This window comes from Canis aureus, chromosome 26 (assembly GCF_053574225.1).
Source record: "Canis aureus isolate CA01 chromosome 26, VMU_Caureus_v.1.0, whole genome shotgun sequence".
NCBI lineage: Eukaryota > Metazoa > Chordata > Mammalia > Carnivora > Canidae > Canis > Canis aureus.
The window spans coordinates 31,139,935-31,159,475 of record NC_135636.1 but is presented as its reverse complement, the minus strand read 5'-3'; the positions used below and the strand labels follow the sequence as shown (position 1 = coordinate 31,159,475).

General features: G+C 38.6%; 1 protein-coding gene across 2 annotated transcripts in view; it reads left to right on the top strand.

Annotated features, from left to right (window-relative positions):
* SAMHD1 (SAM and HD domain containing deoxynucleoside triphosphate triphosphohydrolase 1) overlaps positions 1–19,541 on the top strand; it is a 56,697-nt gene that overhangs the window by 33,768 nt on the left and 3,388 nt on the right. For both annotated transcript variants that reach the window (XM_077873034.1, XM_077873035.1), the window contains exons 7-15: positions 11–166; positions 1,934–2,034; positions 2,207–2,315; positions 3,333–3,424; positions 4,698–4,813; positions 12,054–12,193; positions 12,979–13,074; positions 15,997–16,101; positions 17,740–17,877. In XM_077873034.1, the coding sequence (XP_077729160.1) occupies positions 11–166; positions 1,934–2,034; positions 2,207–2,315; positions 3,333–3,424; positions 4,698–4,813; positions 12,054–12,193; positions 12,979–13,074; positions 15,997–16,101; positions 17,740–17,877 (1,053 nt within the window). The remainder of the gene's footprint in view (positions 1–10; positions 167–1,933; positions 2,035–2,206; positions 2,316–3,332; positions 3,425–4,697; positions 4,814–12,053; positions 12,194–12,978; positions 13,075–15,996; positions 16,102–17,739; positions 17,878–19,541) is intronic.

Here is a 19,541-nt window from a genome sequence, read left to right as displayed (position 1 = left end):
TTTTTCCTAGCATGAACAGGGCTCAGTGATGATGTTTGAGCACCTGGTTAATTCTAATGGACTAAAAGCGGTCATGGAACAGTATGGTCTCATCCCTGAAGAAGATATTTGCTTTATCAAGGAACAAATTACAGGACCACTTGAAACACCAATCAAAGATTCTTTGGTAAGTTTGTGTATAACTTAATTTGAATTGACTGTTTCCCATCTTCTCTTTTCTACTTTCCTTCAAAGCTATTTGAAGAGAGATATTTGGTTATCTTAAGGAGACTAAGTGACAAAAATATGTTGTATGTTTCTATTGTTTAATGCAAAAAAATGAAAGTCTTATCTATTTTTTAATCTCTTGAGTTCTTTAGAAGTTATGCCTCAAAATACATATGTAAATTTTTTTGATAAATATATATGCAGTACATTCTGTATAGAAGCCTGAAGTACTGTTGTCTAGAAAAAAAAGTTGAATAACTTAAAGGAAAATCTGTTTTTTGTTTTTTTTTTTAGTTGAAAAAAAGTTGAGGAGCACCTGGGTAGCTCAGTAGGTTAAGTGTCTGACTTGATTTCAGCTCAGGTCATGATCTCAGGGTTGTGAGATTGAGCCCCATGCTGGGCTTTGCACTGGGCATGGAGCCTGCTTGGGATTCTCTCTCTCCTCCCTCTGCCTCTCCCCCCCATCCCCCAAATAAAGAAGTAAATCTGAATGTCTGTGTGTGTATATACATATATATGGGGCACCTGGGTGGCTTAGTTGGCTAAGTAAGCATCTGCCTTTGGCTCAGGTCATGATCCCACGGTTCTGAGATCAAGCCCTGAGTGGGGTACCCTGCTCAGTGAGGAGTCTCTGCTTCTCCTTCTGCTTCTCGCCCTGCTTGTGCTCACTCTCTATCTTTCTCAAATAAGTAAAATCTTTAAAAATAATCATAATGAAAAAAAAGTTGAAAAATAATTTCCCTCTGAGTTTTTTGGTCTTTTCCTTGAATATATACAAATCTACTTATATAACGAGCTGTATTTTTTTATTTTTCTTTTTAAGATTTTATTTATTTAAGAGAGAGAGTGTGTGAGTAGGGTGAGGGGCAGAGGGAGAAGCAGACTCCCAGCTGAGCAGGGAGCCTGATGTGGGACTCTATCTGGGGGCTCTGGGATCATGACCTGAGGCTGATGCTTAACTGACTGAGCTACTCAGGTGCCCCAAAGAGCTGAGGGTTTTGTTTTGTTTTGTTTTGTTTTAAGATTTTATTTATTTATTTATGAGAGACACAGAGAGAGAGAGGCAGAGATACAGGCAGAGGGGAGAGGAGAGGGCTCCATGCAGAGCCCGATGTGGGACTTGATTCCAGGTCTCCAGGATCAGGCCCTGGGCGAAAGGTGGCGCTAAACCGCTGAGCCACCTGGTCAGCCCCAGAGCTGAGTTTTGAACCAAATATTCTATTTCTAAAATATGGGAGTTTCAAAAATTATGTAAACATTACATTTCATTTAGACTAGATGTATAACTACTTTGAAGGATAATACTATTTTCATGCATGAATTCAAGCATTAGCATACTAGGGACGTTCTTACCAATTCATAATTAGATATTACATCTGAAAGAGACTTTTAAGCCAAGAAAAGAAGACAACTTGTTGATTATGAGAAATGTAACCAGTTAGGATCCTTTTGATGGCACAAGGTTTAGTATTAACAGGATATCACATACCTTAGCATTTCTTTTCCTTTTTCTACTAGTTTAGGAATTAAGTGAAAGAAGGAAAGAGTAGAACCTTCTAAGTTATCTCACATTCCCATTCAAGTATCTGTTTATAATTTTAATTTTAATTTAATTTAATTTAATTTTTTTGTTTATAATTTTTAGATTAACACAGTTGCTTTGCTTTGCTTGTAAATAGGTTTGGTTTGTATCCTAAAACTTTTGGTGAGTTTTCTTGTCTTCCAGTGGCCTTATAAAGGACGTCCCAAAGAGAAAAGCTTCCTTTATGAAATAGTGGCCAATAAAAGAAATGGCATTGATGTGGACAAATGGGATTATTTTGCCAGGTATGCACTGAACACTTCAGAAAAATTGGTTAAAATCCTATATCCTTTAAGTATATATAATTTTTATTTAAATAAATTAAAAAATGAAATCCTAATATATATTTAGTGTTAATATTTAAGGTACAGTTTCCTTGCTGAAAAATTTCATCTCTCTGTTTTGGAATCTTTCTAGGGACTGCCATCATCTTGGAATACAAAATAATTTTGATTACCAGCGCTTTCTTAAATTTGCTCGTGTCTGTGAAGTAGATAATAGGAAGCGTATTTGCACTAGAGATAAGGTGAGCTATGTCAGAGGAACAACACAGAAGGTATAGTTCCTAGTTTGAAGTCTAGAAGTAATCATTTGATAATTTGGAAAACAGAACCTGGTAAATTGTCAATCTTTTTACTTTATGCTTAGCATTTGTAAGTATCTTAAAGTTCTGAAAACTTTTGCTTTGTTAAATAATAAAATTACAACAGACATTTATTGAGTATTGTGTTAGGCATTGTTCTAAGTGTTGTAGAGAGATGAACTCCACCCTCACAACCCTATGAAATAGATACTATTCTTATCCCACTTAACAGGTGAGCAAATAGAAGCACAGAAAAGACATAAATGGCAGAACTGGAGTTTCAGCCCAGAACATTTCACTCAAGTCTCATCCTTAACCATAGTTAGTGATATATCTTAGTGTTTCAAAATAGGTAAAATACTAAACCAGTAGCTGCCTGCTAGATTAGAGTCATTTAACTAAAGAGTAATATGGGACTGTACTATAGAATTCTTTTTTTTGAGACTAAAGAATATAAGAATAATGCCTGATTTCTAGACTTGTTGAGAAAATTAAAAAATACAGTAAAGATGCCTAAAACAGAATACCCTACAGTTAAAACAACAGATTTTGATTTACTGAGAAGAAAACTTGCAAACCAAGAAATGGTTTTTACTAATCTGCCTAGTAGTTTTTTAATGCTTTCAGGGATTTTAATGAGTTAGCTCCTGGATATACTCTTTTTTTTTTTTTTTTAAGATTTTATTTATTTATTCATGATAGACACAGAGAGAGAGAGGGAGGCAGAGACACAGGCAGAGGGAGAAGCAGACTCCATACAGGCAGCCCGACGTGGGACTCAATCCAGGGACTCCAGGATCACGCCCTGGGTGCTTAAACCGCTGAGCCACCCAGGCTGCCCAGGACATACTCTTCTTATCTGTCAGTCACCATCCCTTTTCCTTGTCCTATGTACTTGTCTGCTAACAAGGGTAACATAACCTGATCCTACATTAGTATTTATTTCATGTTTTCCTGCAGGAGGTTGGGAATCTGTATGACATGTTCCATACTCGCAACACTTTGCACCGCAGAGCTTATCAACACAAAGTTGGCAACATCATTGATACAATGTAAGAAATTCAACTGCTATTTCCCTATAAATTTTTCATGATGGTTTGTTAGAGTATTATTCTTGGGTCAGCTTGAGATTTCTAGATTAACTGAAGTGAATTTTAAATGAATCAATTTAAAATGGGTACCATAAACACAACAAAAACTAGAGTAAATTAAACAACTTAGTTGGAGGAAATGAAAGAGAATCGATAGAAGGGATAGATGAAGGGTGGAAGAGTTGGCTTCAGCTAGACATGAAGAGGCAATGCTGGCATGACTTAGACCTTCCTGTAGGTAATTATTTATTGCCAGATATTAGTAGCAAGGTGAGAAATAGGACGTGAATAATTGACATTCTGAAACTAACGACAAAAATTAGTTTTAATAATTAAGATTAATTATAAGGATTAAGATTAATGTCTGTCCTCACCCTGTTAATTGTTTGTCAAAATTAGTAGAAAAGAGTAAAACCAACAGGAATTTCCCTTTTCTCCAACCCGTGAGAACTATAGCAGAAAAGTTTAGCCAAGTACAGATATAAGTATAGCTGTACGTCTGTATGACTCATTGACCCATAAAGGGTTCTCAAAAATAAAAAAAGAGTCATTTAATTCCATGTCTCAAAATAGTTGGGTGGTTTTTTTTTTAAGATTTTATTTACTTATTTATTCATGAGAGACACAGAGAGAGAGGCAGAGACATAGGCAGAGGGAGAAACAGGATCCCTGCAGGGAGCCCAGTTTGGGACTCAATCCCCAGACCTCGGGATCGTGACCTTAGCTGAAGGCAGATGCTTAACTGAGGAGCCATTCAGGCATCCCTCAAAATAGTTTTAAATTGAGATGAGCAGACTAGTTAGAATACATTCACCCATTGGTATGAATTCCTTTGATAATAAGTTTTGTTTGTTTTTAATTCAGAGAGCCAGAGACATCTAGGTTCAAAGGCTGGTACTGCTTCTTCCTAACTTGGTTAAATGAAAAGTACTTCATTTCTGCATCTGTAAAATTGAGGCTGATTAGTCTATCTTGTTGGAAAAATTAAATAAGATAATGTATCTAAAGCCCTGCATAATGCCTAGATCACAGTAAACATTGACATGGTAGCTCACAAATCACCATGCACTTATTTATGCACTTATGTATGTTCCCAAAACAGTTGTTTAGATTATCATGTCTCGGGATTTCGCTTCTCTAATGTAGAAAGAAAGATTTCCTTAACTTTAAGTAAGGCATTAAGCAAATACTCAGATTTTCTCAGAAGCATAAGTTTTTATGAAATTATCTTTAGGATTACAGATGCTTTCCTCAAAGCAGACCCCTACATAGAGATTACAGGGGCTGAAGGAAAGAAGTATCACATTTCTACAGCAATTGATGACATGGAAGCCTTCACAAAGCTAACAGGTAAGAGCTAGAAGATAACATAGATGGTCCCTCTCAGATAAAGTGTAAACTATCCCTGGATTGCAGATGGGTTATTTTCCAAACATTCCAATATATTCAGCTTCTCGAGTGATTATAATATACTTTTGGATTTTAGTTTTATCTCTTCTCTGTATTAACAATATAACCTTGATAAAGTTATATTACCTCTCTGACCCTTCGTTTCCTCATTTGTAAAATGGGAGTATTGATATGTCGCCTATAGTTTTGTTGTAGTATTTTTTTTTTTTTTTTAGATTTTTAAAATGTATTTATCCATGAGAGACACAGAGAAAGAGGCAGAGACATAGGTAGAGGGAGAAGCAGGCTCCACGCAGGGAGCCCGATGCAGGACTCGGTCCTGGGTCCCCAGGATCAGGCCCTAGACTGAAGGCGGCACTAAACTGCTGAGCCACCTAGGCTGCCCTTGTTGTAGTATTTAAATGAGACATAACACCTAGTCTAGTACTTGGCACATAAGTAGCCAATATTTACTATTATTTAACTTACAATACAGCTGGACAAATAGGAGACTCGCCCTTTTAACATTTTTGTTGTAAAACACAGGGTACCAGGAACATTTTGTCATACTTCAGCAGAAATGAAACCTGCAGTTTAGGGTAGGAAGGGAGAGATGAAGGTGTTTCTGCTGGTTCTTTCATGTGGGAAAGTGCAGACTGAGCAATAAAGATCGGCAAAGCAAAAGAAGTAGATAAGAAAGTATGTACCAGCTGCAGTTCTTAGTTGCATATCACAAAACTGACTCTGTTTAAAGAAATAGAAAGCAGTCATATAGCTCATAAAATCAGTGGAAAGGTTGGAGATTCTTAAAATGAGCAAAAATAACACAAGCTCAGTGGCTTAATACAGATAAGATCACTTTCCATGAGCTTCCTGTGAAAGGTAGTACTGATGTCCTATCACTGCTTGATTCCGTTGGCAGCACGCTGCCAGAATGAGACCCACAACAGTTCCCTGAAACTGCCTTTGAAGAATCAGTATTTCTCATTTCCAACCATTCGCAAATTGATACTTTTGTAAAACACTAAAAAATGAATTACCAGGAAAATGAAATGAAGTGGGAGAGGGCAGGACATACAAAATACAAGCCCAAATATTTAGTATTGAATTTGATAGACTTAACATATATTTCAACAAATATAATCAAAATAAAAATTTATTTTTTTATTTTTTTATTTTTTTAATTTTTATTTATTTATGATAGGCACACAGTGAGAGAGAGAGAGGCAGAGACATAGGCAGAGGGGAGAAGCAGGCTCCATGCACCGGGAGCCCGAAGTGGGATTCGATCCCGGGTCTCCAGGATCGCGCCCTGGGCCAAAGGCAGGCACCAAACCGCTGCGCCACCCAGGGATCCCTCAAAATAAAAATTTAAATAACAAAAACTGTATGTATTATTCTTTAAAAATATACACGTAGGTAATATAGAATCTCTATTATGCTTGTAACTTTTTAGTCATTTTCCAATCACAAGTAAATAAAAAATTAGAAGTGAAATCGTGAGGGCAGCCCCAGTGGCGCAGTGGTTTAGCGCCGCCTGTGGCCCGGGGCGTGATCCTGGAGACCCAGGATCAAATCCCACGTCGGGCTCCCTGCATGGAACCCGCTTCTCCTTCCGCCTGTGTCTCTGCCTCTCTCTCTGTGAATAAATAAATAAATAATATCTTTAAAAAAAATTAAACGTAACAAAATCTCTTCCTTCTTGTTAATTAATCTAGATTGGATTGAGGACACAGTCACTCACAGGGGATAATGTATATCTAAATTGTTTCTGTGTTTTGTTTTAATAACATCATAATACATACTAGTCTTTCATTGTGTTGATAGGAATGGAAGAAGAGGTTAGTAACAATTTGAGCAAACTGGGGCTATTTTAACTTTTGTTAATAATGAAGCAGGTGATGCTGTGTTTAAAAAGTGATCTTAGGGCAGCCCCGGTGGCGCAGCGGTTTGGCGCCACCTGCAGCCTGGGGTGTGATCCTGGAGACCTGGGATCGAGTCCCACATCGGGCTCCCTGCATGGAGTCTGCTTCTCCCTCTCCCTGTGTCTATGAATAAATAAATAAAATCTTAAAAAAAAAATAAAAATAAAAAATAAAAAAATAAAGATTTTTTTAAAAATTAAAAAATAAAAAGTGATCTTAAAAAAAAATCATCCTCAGTCTTCATCAGAAGCCAGTTCTAACAATTTATCCTGTAACATTATATTACATTTCAACTATCTTATGGTGAAAGGAAATGAATTTGGGATCTTATGCACTTTTGGGTTAACTGACAAACCATAAACTATATAGTTTAATATGGTCTTACTAATATGATTACATATAGCTCTTAGTTACCTTGAAGGTTCTATAATGCCCAAACTGGCTTTTACCCTGTTCAATGAGATGAGTCCACTGATAATGCACTTGGATATTAATGTCAAAAATCCCATACAAAATATTAGGTCACATTTTTGTGCTTTATCTGCCAGAGTATGGGAGAACAAGCATATGGACTTTCCAGCTGTCATCATTTGACACAGGGATAATCTTATCTTTCTTGCATACAATTTAGAAAGGTTCTGTGATCCTTACTGGCAGTAACTACATGATCTAGAAGGATTATGGCCATGTGAGCCTTCATTACGTTTGCTGCTTTTCCAAAAGTCAACTTACTTTATCTGAAAGTCTCCAGTTCTTGTATTTTAATTTTTTAGAATGTTTTTTCCACTTACTAGGTGTTGAAAACCTACAATAATGTTGAAAGAATTTTACAGTGAACACTATACTCTTACCACCTAAATTCTAGCATTTATTGAACTTGCTTTATTACTTATCTATCACTTACAATCCTTCTATTTTACTAATCCATCTTAATTTTGATGTGCATGAGCAGGTGAGTGGGGGAGGAAGAGGGAGAGAATCTCCAGCAGATTCCCCACTGGGTGTGGAGCCCATTGTGGGGCTTGGTCCCAGGACCCTGAGATCATGACCTGAGATGAAACCAAGAGTTGGACACTTAACTGAGTGAGTCACCCAGGTGCCCCAATTTTGATGCATTTTAAAGTAAATTGTGGATACCAATACACTTTACCCTAACTCCCTTAGCATGCAGATTAACTAAAGTTCAACAGTTGTTCATAGATATTTTCTTCTGATGTAAAATTCACATACAACTTGTATAGGTGTACAAATTTTATGTAAATTTGCTACCATTTTGACAAATTCAAGACACAACATTATCTTCTCAGAAAGTTCTGTCATGCTTCTTCCCAGTCAACTTCTACCCCCACCTCACCCCTAGAAAGAACCACAATTTGCCGATTCTAGACTTTTTTTTTTTTTAAGTTTATTTATTTTGGGATCCCTGGGTGGCGCAGTGGTTTGGCGCCTGCCTTTGGCCCAGGGCGTGATCCCGGAGAGCCGGGATCGAATCCCACATTGGGCTCCCGGTGCATGAAGCCTGCTTCTCCCTCTGCCTATGTCTCTGCCTGCCTCTCTCTCTCTCTTTTTTAAAAATAAATAAATAAAGTTTATTATTTTTTTTAGTAATCTCTACACCCAACATGGGGCTCAAACTCAAACTTGATCTTGAAAGCGCCGAATCCTAGCCACTAGACCACCAGGGAGACGGTGCCAGTTCCCTCTCAAACTTGATCTTGAGATCAAGAGTCATATACTCTTCCAACTGAGCCAACCAGGTGCCTTTGTTCTAGACTTTTATATAAATGGAATCATACAGTGCGTACTCCTCTCTGTAGGGCTCCTTTTTACTCAATGTTATGTATTTGAGATTCATCCAGATTGCATGCATCAGTAGTTTATTCCTTTTTATTGCTAAATAGTAGTTTATCATATGAATATGCCGTGGTTTATCTGTCCTCTCTGCTTCCCAAATTCCTACTTATAAATTTTCCTATAAATATTTCAGCTTATGTGGAAATTGGCTATCTTAAGCATTGCAAATGTTACGACCACTGTCTTAGGTAACCATTTTCTTACATTAGTCTTTATCCCTCAGCGTTCCTAGGCAATAGGTGAAACTTACCCTTTCCTTTCCTTCCTTTTCCAGCCCTCTTATCCCCAAATCCCTTAATTAAATTTGAATCATAGAATGTTAAATTTAAAAGGACCTTAGAGATCACCTACTTAAAACTTCTCAAATGAGGAAACAGAGACCAAGTGAGGAAAAGCAACTTATCCTAATAAATGGCAAAGGTTTTCTGACTCCAAAGTTGAGTGTTGTTTATACTATTTTAGAATGATACATAGTTATTTAATTTAATATATGAACAATTGGCTTAACTTTTATATTTTTTAAAGATTCATTCATTCATTCATTCATTCATTCATGAGAGACACAGAGAGAGACAGGTACAGACATAGGCAGAGGGAGAAGCAGGCTCCACACAGGGAGCCCGACGTGGGACTCGATCCCGGGTACCTAGGACCACACCCTGGGCGAAAGGCGGCACTAAACCGCTGAGCCATCCAGGCTGCCCTTGGCTTAACTTTTATACATAATCCTTTTCTGAACACAAATATATGGAACAAATAGAGCTTTCACACATGGCTGGTGGCAATGCAAATTGTACAGCCACTTTGAAAAAGTTTAGCATTTTCATATAAATATATATCCTATGATCCAATAATGCCTCTTCTACCTACTTACCTAATAGAAATGAAAATAAGTCCACCTAAAAGTCTGTACCTTACAGAATAAAGTAAAAGGCATAAGAAAAGTATCAGTAAGATTCTATGGGGCTCAAAGGAGGGAGGAATTATATCTCTAGTTGGTAGATTAAGGAAGGTTTCATAGTGAGGTGCCTTTTGAGATGAATTTCAGGGTTTAGGTAGGCTTTCAAGAAGTGCCAAGATTTTGGGTCACCTGGCTCGCTTACTCAGTAGAGCATGTGACTCTTGATCTTGGGGTTGTGAGCTCAAGCCCTGAGTCAGGTGCAGAGATCACTTTATTTTTTTATTTAATTTTTAAAGATTATTTATTTATTTATTCATGAGAGGCACACAGAGAGAGGAGGCAGAGACATAGGCAGAGGGAGAAGCAGGCTCCCTGCAAAAAACCTGATGCAGGACTCAATCCCAGACCCTGGGATCACCCCTGAGCCAAAGGCAAACACTCAACCGCTGAGCCACTCAGGTGTCCCTAGAGATTACTTTTAAAAAAATGAAATAAAAAAATGAAGTGAGGGATGCCTGGCTGGCTTGGTTGGTAGACCAGGTGACTCTTGATCATAGGGCTGTGAGTTTGAGCCCCACATTGGGTATAGAGAATACTTTAAAAAATGAGAAGTGAGATCCTATGATGGGAGAAGCATTCTATTAATTCACCTGGGAATAGGGTAGCTAAAGACATGGATTAGAAAAGTGTGATCTTATGTTAAAGTAAAATTGCTATTTTTCGGGATGCCTGGGTGGCTCAGCAGTTGTGTCTGCCTTCGTTGCAGGGCATGATTCTGGGATCTAGGATCAAGTTCCACATCAGGCTCCTTGTGGGAGGCAAGGAGTCATAACTGTGGTTATGTAGAAGAATGTTCTTGTTCTTGGGAGATACATGCAGAAGTATTGAAGAGTAAAGGGGCTTGATGGCTATAATTTTCAAATATTTCATCAAAAATTTGTATGTGTGCAAAAATACTTGTGTACACATACACAGCATATGCATATGTAGAAAAATGTTGATGGATTTAGGTGAAAGGTATTTTATTTTGAATTTTTTTCAAAATAAGAGTTGAAGAGAAAAAGAAAAAGAACTACTTTCTCGGGCACCTGACTGACTCAGTAGGGCATGAGGCTCTTGATCTTGGGGTTGTAAGTTTGAGTCCTACATTAGGTGTTGTAGAGAATACTTTAAAGTAAAAAAAAATTTTTTTAAGACTTATTTTAGAATGAGAGAGTTCGTGTGCGCACGTGCAAGTCGGGGGAAGGACAGAGGGAGAGAAGCAGATTTCCTGCTTCCAGGATCCTGAGATCAAGAGTCAAAGTCAGATATTTAACTGAGCCACCCAGGCATCCCCAAAATAAAATCTTAAAAAATAAAATATAATCTTAAAAGGAAAAAAGAACTATCTCTGCTTTTTTAAAAAAGATTATTTATTCATTTGACAGAGACAGAGAGAGAGAAAGAGAACAAGCAGAGGGAGAGGCAGAGAGAAAAGCAGACTGCTTGGGCAGCCTGGGTGGCTCAGCAGTTTAGTGTTGCCTTCAGTCCAGGGCCTGATCCTGGAGACCCGGGATTGAGTCCCGTGTCAGGCTCCCAGCATGGAGCCTGCTTCTCCCTCTGCCTGTGTCTCTGCCTCTCTCTCTCTTCCTCTGTGTGTCTCTCATGAATGAATGAATGAATCAATCAATCAATCAATTAATTAATTAAAAAAAAAACAAAGGAAAAATTTAAGAAAAGCAGACTGCTGAGCAGGGAGCCCAAAGTGGTGCTCAATTCCAGGACCTCAGAATCATGACCTGAGCTGAAGGCAGGTGCTTAGCCAAGTGTGTCTGTCACCCAGGCATCCCCATCCTTCTGCTTTTATCATGGAATAGAACTTTATAAAACTTCTTATTATGAAATTTACAAATTCCACATACCCATCACTTAGCTGCAACAATGATCAACATGGCAGTTTTGCTTCATCTACTCCATCCACCCACTTCCATAAGACACTCGGCTATTTTGAAGCAGATCTCAGATGTAATTTTATAATTACTTAAATATCATTCTCTTTAAGAAAACAAAACATAACAAATGTATACGCCCCTATTTACCCGACACCCAGCTATAAGCCATCAACTTCAGTACAGTCTTGCTTCATCTCTACCCTCTCCCATTCTCTAGATTATCTTGAAGCAAATCCAAGACATTGAATGTTCTACTGTGCCTATATTTATAAATGTCCACTTGAAATCCTTTCAGAAGTACAGTAGCATAGGAGTCTTTTTAAATCTCTTTTTCCGGGCAGCCCCGGTGGCACAGCGGTTTGGCGCCCCCTGCAGCCCAGGGCATGATCCTGGAGACCCGGGATGGAGTCCCACATGGGGCTCCCTGCATGGAGCCTGCTTCTCCCTCTGCCTGTGTCTCTGCCTCTCTCTCTCTCTCTCTCTCTCTCTCTCTCTCTCTCTCTCTCTGTGTCGCTCATGAATAAATAAATAAAATCTTTAAAAAAATCTTTTTCAATATTAATATAACTGAAATTTTATCAAATTGGCAGATAACATTTTTCTGGAGATTTTATATTCTTCTGATCCCAACCTGAATGAAGCACGAGAGATTTTAAAAAAAATCGAATACCGTGATCTATACAAGTATGTGGGTGAGACTAAGCCAAAGGGAAAAATAAGAATTGAAAGGGTAAGTTGTGTTGTCAAATGCATTTCCATTAGTAAAAGGTCTCTCTCTCATTTGTCCTCCAAGAGGACTCCATTAACCCACCATAATACCACAACTCTGTTCTAAGCCCTTTACATTCATTTTTACCTAATCTTCTCATCAGTAACGTGTCCTTTGGTCTGTCCTGTAGATAAAGGAACTGAGGCTTAGAAGAGATTACATAACTTCCCTATGGAAACACAGTTAGTGAGCCAGTATTCAAAACCAAGTCTCACTTCATCCAAACCTTTAGTCTCTCATCCCAGAAGTGGGAGGGGGGCCCCAAATTTTGGCTAGATCCAAAGGCAAGAAAATGGAGCTTCAAAATAAGGTATCTGCATGAGCTTCACTGAGACTCTAAGCACCTGCTGTTCACTAATTTCTTCTTTCACACTATATCAGGTTCTCCCAGATGGTGCATGCCAAATATTTGTATGTTTTCCTCTCTTGTATGTAGAAAGTTTTTCTCTTTGGCAGAAAGCCAGTAACAGGAGCCATACTGATAACCACACCCTTCCTTGTAACACTTCCCTCTCATTTTAGTAATGGGTCAATGCCACATTTTCTTTCAATGTGAAAATTTTGTTCAGAGAATCACTCTATTGTGGTTTGTGTGAAGGATGGCATAAACAGAAGCCATGTATTTGTTAGGGATATCTCAACCCACTTTTCCTAGTGAAGTGTCATTTTCAGAGAGGGAACTTTTTGGGGCATAAATGCTTAATGATGAAAAACTGAGGTTCTAACATGAGTCTTGTCTTTTCTAGGAAAACTATAAAAGCCTTCCAGAGGAAATTGCCAGGGCTAAACCTAGTGACATACCACTAGAAGCTGAACTGAAGGCTGAAGATTTAATAGTGGATGTAAGTAGTTAGCCTAAAAAGATACTAAGTAAAGAATTTTTTTTAAGATAATGCCATCCTCCTTCCCTTGTAAAAGTGGTACATGTTCATTAAAGAAAATTGGAAAATACAGAAAACTAGAAAGAAGAGAATCACCTGTGACCTCAAAGAATCAACATTAACCAATTTTTAAATTTTTCTTTGACATTGATATTTTTAATGTAATTGTGATCACGTGGTTAGCAGAACATTGCATATATTGATTTTTGAGTGTTTTTTAATCACAAAAGTAATATATGCCAATTATTTTTCTTTAATTGTCTACACAAAGGAAAAAGACTTTTTAACTCCTTCATAGCAGCTATAGTGTCTTGTATCCTATCAAGAATGCCAAATGGCTTTCTCACATTTTCTTTTGTTTATTATAGGAACTGCTTTTCAGAGTTCTACTCCTCTGAAATCTTGGGACAGAGTGTTCCCCATGTATTCTTTTTCCATAAGCCTCTCATTTGCTGTTTTCTTGTTGATGCACTTTTGATAAAGGGTGATCTCTCCATAACTACTCTTTGCCAAGGGATACACAAGTGAATTGTCCTTGGGCTCAGTCTATTCACTTGGCTGAGGGTTGAAGTGTCTCACACTTGCAGATCAGGTTACAGTTTCCTGTCCGTTAGATGAAATTATACTAGAATAAAGGGACTTTCTGAAGTTTTGAGTTTCTGAGATTCTGAAAGAACTTACTCTTCAGAATGTTTTCCCTGAGTTGTCCACATGTCTACCCTTGCCCTCAGTACTTTACTGGGGAAGCTTAGGATGAGTGAAGCCTTTTTATATTCTGACAAAGCAATTAAAATCTAATTAAGTATCTTATCATGTATTAGCCTCTCAATTCTAGTTTGACGGTGGAATATATTTATGTGGTGCATATTACTACATGTGCCTCCTTTTAGGACTGTGTGTAATAACTTTTATGATTACTTAATAGGCTATAAAACTTTTTTTAAGATTTTATTTATTTACTCATGAGACACAGAGAGAGAGGCAGAGACACAGGCAGAGGGAGAAGCAGGCTTCATGCAGGGAGCCTGATGTAGGACTCAATCCCAGGTCTCCAGGATCACAACCTGGGCCAAAGGCAGTGCTATACCTCAGAGCCACCCAGGCTGCCCAAGGCTATAAAACTTAATATTACTATTTAGAATTAAAAATTCACCATTGTTGATCAATAGCTACTTTTTTGCTCTTGAGTCCTTAGTTAACAAAAAGGGAACTCCAATAATTATAGTCTTGCCCTTCTGGAAAAATAACTGTTTCATCAAATTTGCTTTAAGAAGGAATTTCTAGTTATATACATTTTGGAGAAACTAGGAATTGCATTTTATTTCTAGTCTAAAACCAAGGAAATAAATACCAAAGAGCTTGTGGCACTTCTGAAAGTTTCTGAAAATTTGATTAGTGTTCATGCCTTACCGTGTATAAAAATGTTGAAGCTACATCGAGTCCCTCCCCCATGAAACAACACCGAGGAGAGAAGCCTATGATAGCTCCAGCCTTGGAATCATGGGGAGAACCCAGCAGTTGCTCTCTCCCAGGTAGATGTAGAACAGGTATCTCCCAGGGATGTAGAACACTCACTGCAGCTCTCAAAGCCAGTAGAACACACACACTGGGAGATACACCCCTGGTCTCACTTCTGGACCATAGCTGAATCTCAGATGTCTCCTTTTCTCTCTCAGGTACAGTGGGGAAATGTCTGTCTTCTTCTCAAAGGCTAAGGATAATCCTTCTATTGTGTTCTAGACCAGGACTGTCCACTAGAACTTTCTGTGATATTGGAAATGCTTTATAATTGTGCTGTCCGTTTTGTTAGCCACCAACCACATGTGGTTGTTGAGCACTTGAAACGTGGCTACTACAACTGGGTAACTAAATTTTTTATTGAATTTTGGGATGCCTGGGTGGCTTAGCGATTAAGCGTCTGCCTTTGGCTCTGGGTGTGATCCCGGGGTCCGGGATTAAGTCCCACATCAGGCTCCCTGCATGGAGCCTGCTTCTCCCTCTGCCTGTATCTCTGCCCCTCAATCTCTCGCTCTCTCACTCTTGCTCTCTGTCTCTGATGAATAAATAAAATCTTAAAAAAAAAAAAAAAAGAACTATTCTTCCAAGTTCACCAGTGACTTCAGTGTTACTTAACCCAGTGGACCATGTCAGTCTTGTCCACTAGAATTCTGCCTAGAATTCTTTTTTTTTGTTGTTGTTGTTAAGATTTTATTTATTTATTCATGAGAGACACAGAGAGAGGCAGAGACATGGGCAGAGGTGAAGCAGGCTCCAAGCAGGGAGCCTGATATGGGACTCGATCCCGGGACTCCAGGATCATGCCCTGAGCCGAAGGCAGATGCTCAACCATCGAGCCACCCAGGCGTCCCATAGAATTATTTTTCTTCCTGCATAGATAGACCTGGTTAATTCCTACTCGCTTTCCCAGGAAAACATTCTCAGTCATTCCCAGGAGCCCTAGCTCCCTGGTTAAAAGTTTCACAGCACCCTTTGCTTCTTGGTAGCTCTTAGAATAAAAGTAGTTAGATAATTACTTTTATAATTATTTGTTCAACCTCAGTCTAGGCTACACTGTGGGGGTTGGGATTGTATCATGTTTCCTTGTATCTATAGTACCTATCACAGTGGCTGTCACATAGGCATAGACTTTATACCCTACTTATGTTGAAAGCATAAATCCCTCCCTTACCCACCCAGATTTCAAGACCAAATCCCTATGGCACATGCACCACAGTTATTTTTATTCTATTATGAGCTACCTTATTAATGCTCTTACTTCTGAACCTCCAGAGAGCTCTGGTCCATTTCTTGTGATGCTCCTACAACCCTGAATTCAATTCTCACTGTTATGTGAGTGATCACTAATTTATTGCTTTTATTAAGGTTATCAACATGGATTATGGGATGGAAGACAAGAATCCAATTGATCATGTTCGCTTCTATTGTAAGAGTGACCTCAGCAAAGCAGTCATGATTACTAAAGATCAGGTAACTACTTAGGTAAAACAAATATACTGTAGTGGCATTTGGCAAACCTATGATAAATCTGCATTTTTATTTTTTATTTATTTATTTTTTAAAGATTATTTATTTATTTATTCTTAGAGACACAGAGAGAGAGAGAGAGAGAGGCAGAGACACAGGCAGAGGGAGAAGCAGGCTCCATGCAGAGAGCCTGATGTGGGACTCCATCCACGGTCTCCAGGATCACACCCTAGGCTGCAGGTGGCGCTAAACTGCTGCACCACCAGGGCTGCCCTAAATCTGCATTTTTACATGCAAGTTAGGTTCTAAGGTCAATGTGAACAGTGGCGGGGTCGGGGGGAGGTATTATTTTTAAAATTAAAATATATCTGGGGGTACCTGGGTGGCTCAGTCAGGTGGAGCATCTGACTGGGTTTCGGCTCAGTTCATGGTCTCAGGGTAATGAGATTGAGCCCCACATTGGGTTCAGACAGAATCTGCTTGAGTTTCTCTGCCTCTCCCTTTCCCCCTCTCTGGACCCTCTATCTGCTCATGCATGCCCTCTCTCCCTTAAATATTTTTTAAAAATTGAAGTATACCTGATTTTTGTGTAGACCGGACCATCTTTTAACAGCCAGTTTTTCCTGTTTGCTGAACATAGAAGAAAGCACTGTTTTTGGTTTAGAGGCTAGGTTATAAATCTGATGGGAAAGTAATGTTGTAAAGGTGAAGTCATGAAAGTTAAATATTCTTATCTGCATATCTTCTAACGAGAGTCTGGTTTACAAATAATTTTATAATACAAACTTTTAGTCTTTTATTAATTGACATAACGTTTTGGGGCATTTTTGTAATATGAGAACTACCTTGAATTCTTTTCCTTGGGTGATAATTGGGATAAAACGGCAAAATAATGTGATGGGGTTTTTTTTTGTTTTTTTTTTTTTTAAAGATTTATTTATTTATTTATGTATTCATTTATTTATTTATTTACTTATGATAGACATAGAGAGAAGCAGAGACACAGGCAGAGGGAGAAGCAGGCTCCATGCGGGGAGCCCGATGTGGGACTCGATCCCGGGACTCCAGGATCGCGCCCTGGGCCAAAGGCAGGCGCTAAACCGCTGAGCCACCCAGGGATCCCCAATAATGTGATGTTTTTAATATAACATCAAGAATGGAACTGGGGCACCTGAGTGGCTCTGTTAAGCATCTGACTTTGCCTCAGATCATGATCTTAGGGTCCTAGGATCAAGCATGTGTTGGACTCTGCACACAGCAGGGAGTCTGCTTGTCCTTACCCCTCCCCCTGCTCCCTTGAGCACGTACTCACTCTCTCAAATAAATAAATAAGATCTTTTTAAAAAAATGGAGGGCAGCCCAGGTGGCTCAGGGGTTTAGCGCCACCTTCAGCCCATGGTGTGATCCTGGAGACCCGGGATCAAGTCCCACATTGGGCTTCCTGCATGGAGCCTGCTTCTCCCTCTGCCCGTGTCTCTGCCTCTCTCTCTCTCTCTGTGTCTCTCATGAATAAATAAATAAAATCTTTAAAGTAAATAAAATAAAAAATAAATAAAATAAAAATAAATGGAGCTTAAGAAAGCTGACCTCTCTTCAATGTATGAATTCAAGATGACAGTAAATCTTTTCTTCTTTGAAAAGGTTTCAGAATTTTTGCCAGAGAGATTTGCAGAGCAGCTAATTCGTGTATACTGTAAGAAGACTGATGCAGACACATTGTTTGCTGTGAAACAACATTTCGTTCATTGGTGCTTAATCAGAGACTTCACCAAGCCTCAGGTAGGTGGTTTATTAATCACTTGCTTTGCACGTTTTTTTATTTTTAAGTAAAACCAAAGGCATCTTTACTTCCCTCTGAAAAGTTCTCAAATTACAGTCATTTGGTTATTTTGGGGAAAAAAAATGTTTTCCACTTTAAGCTTTCCTTTTTTTTTTTTTTTTTTTTTAGCTTTCCTTTTAAAATGCTTGACTCTATGTCAACTAGCAATGTCTTCCTACACCAATTGTGAGTGGGTACCCTGTTTATCATTATTATCCTAATACTAAAAGTTCACAATGGTGAACATGTGATAGTACTTTATAATGTTCTCACCAGTTGTCTGCACTCTTCCCAGCGAGCTAGGAAATGAGTCATAGTTTCCTTATCTTTCAGAGAAGGTTACCAAAGCTGAGTAGTTAAATTGTTTAAGGCCACATACAAGTGATAATAAGTTTTCTAATTTATTTCACACTCAGCATTCCTAAAACTGTAAACTATTTAAATTGTCTAACATAGGGATGTCTGGGTGGCTCAGCAGTTGAGCATCTGCCTTCGTCTCAGGGCATGATCCTGGGTCCAGGGATTGAGTTCCACATCGGACTCCCTGTGAAAAGCCTGCTTCTCCCTCTGTCTGTGTCTCTGCCTCTCTGTGAATAAATAAAATCTTTATAATAAATACATAAATAGCCTAGAATAAGACAATGGAGAGGAAGAGGAGCCAAACTGTAGTTGAGAATCCTATAGTGAATGTTGTTAAAGTTGTCCCTTACTGGCCTAGATATGGCAGGTGCCTAGCACAGAGAAAGTGGCTAGTTGATATTTGTTGACTGTCTGAATAAAATAATTGACAGGCAAGTGGGAAGCTGTGCTCTACTTCCTAGCCCAGTACTCTCTCCCACAACACCATATCTGCCTTCCCCCCCTCCATCCATGCATTGTGTGCTGAAGGAAACAAAAATGAAGGAGCAGCCCAGTAGTTGGTACTTTATCAAGTGCCAGAAAGAATGATCAGATGAGTTGTGTTAGGATTCTAAGAGTTAAGAGAGCTGTCAGAAAGCCTTTCAAAGAAGAAGGGATTCTACTGGATCCATTAGGCTGGATTGTGTTTGGTTGAGCAGCAGGGAAAGAGGTGGACATAATTGGCAATGGGAGTGACCTGGTAGTATGAAACTGGAACAAGTGGAATGTGTTTGGGGGCCATGAAGAGACCTGGTGCATGGACAGAGAATTCTTACTATTGAGTGGGGAGAGGTTAAATGGGAAGAATAGACTAGATTATGGAGAACTTTGGATAATTGGCTAAGAAAGAAGACTTCTTATGAACAGTGGGGAAGGAATACCTTGTGTGCTATAATTACTTCTGTATTCATTATCTCCAACTAGGAAGAAACCCATGGGCACGAGGAAGTGTGTCTTTGTCTTAGGTACTGTAGCACCCAAGGAAACTAAACCACTGATTAAGAAAGAAAACTCTAACTGCAAATGGATTGGAACTTGGAGAGGCTAGAAGTAGAATGACAAGAGGCTGTTGAAGTTCAGCCATCTGGCAGTAACTCCTTTAAAACTAGATACACAAAAATAAATAAATAAATAAATAAATAAATAAATAAATAAATAAAATAAAACTAGATACATTCTCTCATTGAATAAGGATTTTTGCCAGGTCCTATGTTAGGTACCAGAG